Raw genomic sequence first — 8,771 nt, 5'->3', positions numbered from 1 at the left:
CATTGTTTATGAAGGATTTACCTCAGCTATCCAATACATTTGACTTCACTGTGTGCCTGTGTTATTGTGATACAAAAGCCAAACTATTTTCTTGTTTACATTGTTTTTACTTTACTTGAAACATAAATTAAATTGTTATATTTGGAAGGCTAGCTAGTTTTTACTTTAGATTATTATATTTGGAAGGCTAGCTAGTTTTTACTTTAGATTATTATATTTGGAAGGCTAGCTGGTTTTTACTTCAGACTGTAATATTAGGAAGACTAGCTAGTTTTTACTTTAGATTGTTATATTTGGAAGGCTAGCTGGATTTTACTTTAGACTGTTATATTTGGAGGGCTAGCTAGTTTTTACTTTAGATTGTTATATTTGGAAGGCTAGCTGGTTTTTACTTTAGATTATTATATTTGGAAGGCTAGCTGGTTTTTACTTTAGACTGTTATATTTGGAAGGCTAGCTGGTTTTTACTTTAGATTGTTATATTTGGAAGGCTAGCTGGTTTTTACTTTAGATTGTTATATTTGGAAGGCTAGCTGGTTTTTAACACAAAGTATTATAACAAACACGTTACTCTTTTTTAAAAAGTTCACACAATAAAACTACCTTTCATAGGGTTGGTATGTGATAGAGAAGGCGGAGCTGTCGATTAGCCTTTCACTAATATCCACCACATCCGGGCACTTAATTGCTATGTGACGTCGTGGCTGCATCAGTTAAGCTGATCTTCTGTTCGACTGGCTAGTCCAGTCGCTGTTAAAAGTTCCTACACCTCTGACAAAATGGTCAACGATTCAGAGAAACTAGAGATTCGCGAACCCACGTGCTAGCTTTGTGTCTGGTTTGTGTTATAGTGGAACAGCAGAATGAGTTTGGTTGGCGGGTATAGTCAACCATTCCCTGGTCCAGAAACCCTACACTCAACTTACTATACCGCAAGGTTTGAGGCCCCCGGCGCTCCCTGCGTGTCGTCTGATACGTCCTTCTTTCCTCCTTGGACATTTACTAATCAAAACCCTGAATTGTCACTTTACAACGTGGAATATAACGCACCACCGTACGTTTCATCTCCTGATCAGCAGGTCTCCACTGCGACTTCATCCGCTGGTGGACCTATTGGTTCCGCTACGGGATGTGACTATATGTATGGCACGGGTAGGGTGGCAACTATCGGTCCAGACGGAATGTTAGTTTTCTCAGATCGTAGCGGGATAAAGAGGAGAAATACGGCGAATAAGAAAGAGAGACGCCGCACCATGTCTATCAACAACGCGTTCGCAGATCTGCGTGAGTGTATACCGAACGTTCCCGCAGACACGAAGCTATCGAAGATAAAGACCCTGCGGCTTGCCACGAGCTATATAGCGTATCTTATGGACTTACTGGCCCAGGACAACCCGACGTGCGTCCCTAACGGAGGCTTCAAGGCTGAGCTAACGAAAAAGTTTGAATCCAGAGACGAGAAAAGAAAAAAGGAAATAGTGAGTATTAATGTACTTAACATATCAGTACACATTGTGTACATAATGTTTAATAAACTTAACATATCAGTACACATTGTGTAGATAATGTTTAATGTACTTAACATATCAGTACACGTGGTTTAGATAACGTTTAATGTACTTAACATATCAGTACACATGGTGTAGATAATGTTTAATGTACTTAACATATCAGTACACATGGTGTAGATAATGTTTAATGTACTTAACATATCAGTACACGTGGTATAGATAATGTTTAATGTACTTAACATATCAGTACACGTGGTGTAGATAATGTTTAATGTACTTAACATATCAGTACACGTGGTATAGATAATGTTTAATGTACTTAACATATCAGTACACGTGGTATAGATAATGTTTAATGTACTTAACATATCAGTACACATGGTGTAGATAATGTTTAATGTACTTAACATATCAGTACACGTGGTATATATAATGTTTAATGTACTTAACATATCAGTACACGTGGTGTAGATAATGTTTAATGTACTTAACATATCAGTACACGTGGTTTAGATAATGTTTAATGTACTTAACACATCAGTACACGTGGTTTAGATAATGTTTAATGTACTTAACATATCAGTACACGTGGTATAGATAATGTTTAATGTACTTAACATATCAGTACACATGGTGTAGATAATGTTTAATGTACTTAACATATCAGTACACGTGGTGTAGATAATGTTTAATGTACTTAACATATCGGTACACATGGTATAGATAATGTTTAATGTACTTAACATATCAGTACACTTGGTATAGATAACGTTTAATGTACTTAACATATCAGTACACGTGGTGTAGATAATGTTTAATGTACTTAACATATCAGTACACATGGTATAGATAATGTTTAATGTACTTAACATATCAGTACACGTGGTTTAGATAATGTTTAATGTACTTAACATATCAGTACACATGGTATAGATAATGTTTAATGTACTTAACACATCAGTACACGTGGTGTAGATAATGTTTAATGTACTTAACATATCAGTACAAGTGGTGTAGATAATGTATAATGTACTTAACATATCAGTACACATGGTGTAGATAATGTATAATGTACTTAACATATCAGTACACATGGTGTAGATAATGTTTAATGTACTTAACATATCAGTACACGTGGTGTAGATAATGTTTAATGTACTTAACATATCAGTACACACGGTGTAGATAATGTTTAATGTACTTAACATATCAGTACACGTGGTGTAGATAATGTTTAATGTACTTAACATATCAGTACACGTGGTATACATAATGTTTAATGTACTTAACATATCAGTACACGTGGTATAGATAATGTTTAATGTACTTAACATATCAGTATACATGTTTTAGATAATGTTTAATGTACTTAACATATCAGTACACGTGGTATAGATAATGTTTAATGTACTTAACATATCAGTACACGTGGTGTAGATAATGTTTAATGTACTTAACATATCAGTACACATGGTGTAGATAATGTTTAATGTACTTAACATATCAGTACACGTGGTATAGATAATGTTTAATGTACTTAACATATCAGTACACACGGTGTAGATAATGTTTAATGTACTTAACATATCAGTACACGTGGTGTAGATAATGTTTAATGTACTTAACATATCAGTACACGTGGTATACATAATGTTTAATGTACTTAACATATCAGTACACGTGGTATAGATAATGTTTAATGTACTTAACATATCAGTATACATGTTTTAGATAATGTTTAATGTACTTAACATATCAGTACACGTGGTATAGATAATGTTTAATGTACTTAACATATCAGTACACGTGGTGTAGATAATGTTTAATGTACTCAACATATCAATACACGTGGTGTAGATGATGTTTAATGTACTTAACATATCAGTACACATGGTGTAGATAATGTTTAATGTACTCAACATATCAATACACGTGGTGTAGATAATGTTTAATGTACTTAACATATCAGTACACGTGGTGTAGATAATGTTTAATGTACTTAACATATCAGTACACATGGTGTAGATAATGTTTAATGTACTCAACATATCAATACACGTGGTGTAGATAATGTTTAATGTACTTAACATATCAGTACACATGGTGTAGATAATGTTTAATGTACTTAACATATCAGTACAAGTGGTTTAGATAAGGTTTAATTTACTTAACATATCGGTACACGTAGTTTACATAAGGTTTAATTTACTTAACATATCGGTACACGTAGTTTACATAAGGTTTAATTTACTTAACATATCAGTACACGTGGTTTAGATAATGTTTAATCTGCTTAACATATCAGTACATATTGTATGAATTAAGATACATCTATTGTAGTGTCACTGTGTTAGATGAGGTAAGATACACATATTGCAGAATTAAAGTAGTTGATGATTTAATATACACTTATTATTGTATTACAGTGTTAGGTATATGAAGACAAAACTGTTGTAATTGCACTGAGACACTTGTAATGCAACTACAAACGCAGTACTATACGCATCAGTAGTTGAACTAGGTTCTTTTTAGTTATTTTCTTATAATAAAGTCATATTGAGCTTTCTCCTGTATCCACCGAGAGAAATTGAACCTCTGATTTTAGCGTTGTAAATCTGAAGACCTACCGCTGTCTGACCGGTGGACGAATAAAGTTCTGTTTCTTTACATCCTACTTTATAAATACAGTTTTATATTGTTCTTAATGATATATGTTCTGTTTCTTTACACCCTACTTTATAAATACAGTTTTATATTGTACTTAATGATATATGTTCTGTTTCTTTACATCCTACTTTATAAATACAGTTTTATATTGTGCTTAATGATATATGTTCTGTTTGTTTACACCCTACTTTATAAATACAGTTTTATATTGTACTTAATGATATATGTTCTGTTTCTTTACATCCTACTTTATAAATACAGTTTTATATTGTACATAATGATATATGTTCTGTTTGTTTACACCCTACTTTATAAATACAGTTTTATATTGTGATTAATGATATATGTTCTGTTTGCACTCTACTTTATAAATACAGTTTTATATTGTACTTAATGATATATGTTCTGTTTGCACTCTACTTTATAAATACAGTTTTATATTGTGCTTAATGATATATGTTCTGTTTCCTTACATCCTACTTTATAAATACAGTTTTATATTGTGCTTAATAATATGTTCTGTTTTTTTTACATCCTACTTTATAAATACAGTTTTATATTGTACTTAATGATATATGTTCTGTTTGCACTCTACTTTATAAATATAGTTTTATATTGTACTTAATGATATATGTTCTGTTTGCACTCTACTTTATAAATATAGTTTTATATTGTACTTAATGATATATGTTCTGTTCCTCTTCACATCCTACTTTATAAATACAGTTTTATATTGTACTTAATGATATATGTTCTGTCACATCCTACTTTATAAATACCTTAATGATATATGTTCTGTTTCTATACATACTTTATAAATACAGTTTTATATTGTGCTTAATGATATATGTTCTGTTTCTTTACATCCTACTTTATAAATACAGTTTTATATTGTGCTTAATGATATATGTTCTGTTTCTTTACATCCTACTTTATAAATACAGTTTTATATTGTACTTAATGATATATGTTCTGTTTCTTTACATCCTACTTTATAAATACAGTTTTATATTGTACTTAATGATATATGTTCTGTTTCTTGACATCCTACTTTATTAATACAATTTTATATTGTACTTAATGATATATGTTCTGTTTCTTTACATCCTACTTTATAAATACAGTTTTATATTGTACTTAATGATATATGTTCTGTTTCTTCACATCCTACTTTATAAATACAGTTTTATATTGTACTTAATGATATATGTTCTGTTTCTTCACATCCTACTTTATAAATATAGTTTAATATTGTACTTAATGATATATGTTCTGTTTCTTCACATCCTACTTTATAAATACAGTTTTATATTGTACTTAATGATATATGTTCTGTTTCTTCACATCCTACTTTATAAATACAGTTTTATATTGTACATAATGATATATGTTCTGTTTGTTTACACCCTACTTTATAAATACAGTTTTATATTGTACTTAATGATATATGTTCTGTTTCTTCACATCCTACTTTATAATTACAGTTTTATATTGTACTTAATGATATATGTTCTGTTTGCACTCTACTTTATAAATATAGTTTTATATTGTGCTTAATGATATATGTTCTGTTTTTCACATCCTACTTTATAAATACAGTTTTATATTGTACTTAATGATATATGTTCTGTTTTCACTCTACTTTATAAATACAGTTTTATATTGTACTTAATGATATATGTTCTGTTTCTTTACATCCTACTTTATAAATACAGTTTTATATTGTACTTAATGATATATGTTCTGTTTCTTCACATCCTACTTTATAAATACAGTTTTATATTGTACTTAATGATATATGTTCTGTTTGCACTCTACTTTATAAATATAGTTTTATATTGTATTTAATGATATATGTTCTGTTTGCACTCTACTTTATAAATATAGTTTTATATTGTACTTAATGATATATGTTCTGTTTCCTACTTTATAAATACAGTTTTATATTGTACTTAATGATATATGTTCTGTTTCTTCACATCCTACTTTATAAATACAGTTTTATATTGTACTTAATGATATATGTTCTGTTTCTTCACATTCTACTTTATAAATACAGTTTTATATTGTACTTAATGATATATGTTCTGTTTCTTCACATCCTACTTTATAAATACAGTTTTATATTGTACTTAATGATATATGTTCTGTTTCTTTACATCCTACTTTATAAATATAGTTTTATATTGTACTTAATGATATATGTTCTGTTTCTTTACATCCTACTTTATAAATACAGTTTTATATTGTACTTAATGATATATGTTCTGTTTCTTTACATCCTACTTTATAAATATAGTTTTATATTGTACTTAATGATATATGTTCTGTTTCTTTACATCCTACTTTATAAATACAGTTTTATATTGTGCTTAATGATATATGTTCTGTTTCCCTACATCCTACTTTATAAATGTTTTATATTGTGCTTAATGATATACATCTACTTTATAAATACAGTTTTATATTGTACTTAATGATATATGTTCTGTTTCTTCACATTCTACTTTATAAATACAGTTTTATATTGTGCTTAATGATATATGTTCTGTTTCTTTACATCCTACTTTATAAATACAGTTTTATATTGTACTTAATGATATATGTTCTGTTTCTTTACATCTACTTTATAAATACAGTTTTATATTTATAATGATATATGTTCTGTTTGCACATCCTACTTTATAAATTTTATATTGTACTTAATGATATATGTTCTGTTTCTTTACATCCTACTTTATAAATACAGTTTTATATTGTACTTAATGATATATGTTCTGTTTCTTTACATCCTACTTTATAAATACAGTTTTATATTGTGCTTAATGATATATGTTCTGTTTCCCTACATCCTACTTTATAAATACAATTTTATATTGTGCTTAATGATATATGTTCTGTTTGCACTCTACTTTATAAATACAGTTTTATATTGTACTTAATGATATATGTTCTGTTTGCACTCTACTTTATAAATACAGTTTTATATTGTGCTTAATGATATATGTTCTGTTTCTTTACATCCTACTTTATAAATACAGTTTTATATTGTGCTTAATGATATATGTTCTGTTTCTTTACATCCTACTTTATAAATACAGTTTTATATTGTACATAATGATATATGTTCTGTTTGCACTCTACTTTATAAATACAGTTTTATATTGTGCTTAATAATATGTTCTGTTTCTTTACATCCTACTTTATAAATACAGTTTTATATTGTACTTAATGATATATGTTCTGTTTGCACATCCTACTTTATAAATACAGTTTTATATTGTACTTAATGATATATGTTCTGTTTGCACTCTACTTTATAAATACAGTTTTATATTGTATTTAATGATATATGTTCTGTTTGCACTCTACTTTATAAATACAGTTTTATATTGTGCATGTTCTGTTTCCTACTTTATAAATACAGTTTTATATTGTACTTAATGATATATGTTCTGTTTCTTTACATCCTACTTTATAAATACAGTTTTATATTGTACTTAATGATATATGTTCTGTTTCTTTACATCCTACTTTATAAATACAGTTTTATATTGTACTTAATGATATATGTTCTGTTTCTTCACATCCTACTTTATAAATACAGTTTTATATTGTACTTAATGATATATGTTCTGTTTCTTTACATCCTACTTTATAAATACAGTTTTATATTGTACTTAATGATATATGTTCTGTTTCTTTACATCCTACTTTATAAATACAGTTTTATATTGTACTTAATGATATATGTTCTGTTTCTTTACATCCTACTTTATAAATATAGTTTTATATTGTACTTAATGATATATGTTCTGTTTCTTTACATCCTACTTTATAAATACAGTTTTATATTGTGCTTAATGATATATGTTCTGTTTCCCTACATCCTACTTTATAAATACAGTTTTATATTGTGCTTAATGATATATGTTCTGTTTGCACTCTACTTTATAAATACAGTTTTATATTGTGCTTAATGATATATGTTCTGTTTGCACTCTACTTTATAAATACAGTTTTATATTGTGCTTAATGATATATGTTCTGTTTCCTTACATCCTACTTTATAAATACAGTTTTATATTGTGCTTAATGATATATGTTCTGTTTCTTTACATCCTACTTTATAAATACAGTTTTATATTGTACTTAATGATATATGTTCTGTTTGCACTCTACTTTATAAATACAGTTTTATATTGTGCTTAATGATATATGTTCTGTTTCTTTACATCCTACTTTATAAATACAGTTTTATATTGTACATAATGATATATGTTCTGTTTCTTTACATCCTACTTTATAAATACAGTTTTATATTGTACTTAATGATATATGTTCTGTTTCTTCACATCCTACTTTATAAATACAGTTTTATATTGTGCTTAATGATATATGTTCTGTTTCTTTACATCCTACTTTATAAATACAGTTTTATATTGTGCTTAATGATATATGTTCTGTTTCTTCACATCCTACTTTATAAATACAGTTTTATATTGTGCTTAATGATATATGTTCTGTTTCTTCACATCCTACTTTATAAATACAGTTTTATATTGTGCTTAATGATATATGTTCTGTTTCTTT

At 27.9% G+C, this 8,771-nt stretch overlaps 1 protein-coding gene across 1 annotated transcript in view; it reads left to right on the top strand.

Moving 5' to 3' along the window:
- The first annotated feature begins 863 nt into the window (after nucleotides 1–863).
- The window catches only part of LOC143230156 (heart- and neural crest derivatives-expressed protein 2-like), a 59,024-nt gene continuing 51,116 nt past the window's right edge, over nucleotides 864–8,771 (top strand). The window contains exon 1 of the mRNA XM_076463236.1: nucleotides 864–1,478. Coding sequence (XP_076319351.1) covers nucleotides 864–1,478 — 615 coding nt within the window. The remainder of the gene's footprint in view (nucleotides 1,479–8,771) is intronic.

Source organism: Tachypleus tridentatus, chromosome 10, assembly GCF_004210375.1.
Source record: "Tachypleus tridentatus isolate NWPU-2018 chromosome 10, ASM421037v1, whole genome shotgun sequence".
Taxonomy (NCBI): Eukaryota; Metazoa; Arthropoda; class Merostomata; order Xiphosura; family Limulidae; genus Tachypleus; species Tachypleus tridentatus.
This window is presented reverse-complemented; position numbering and strand designations above follow the sequence as displayed.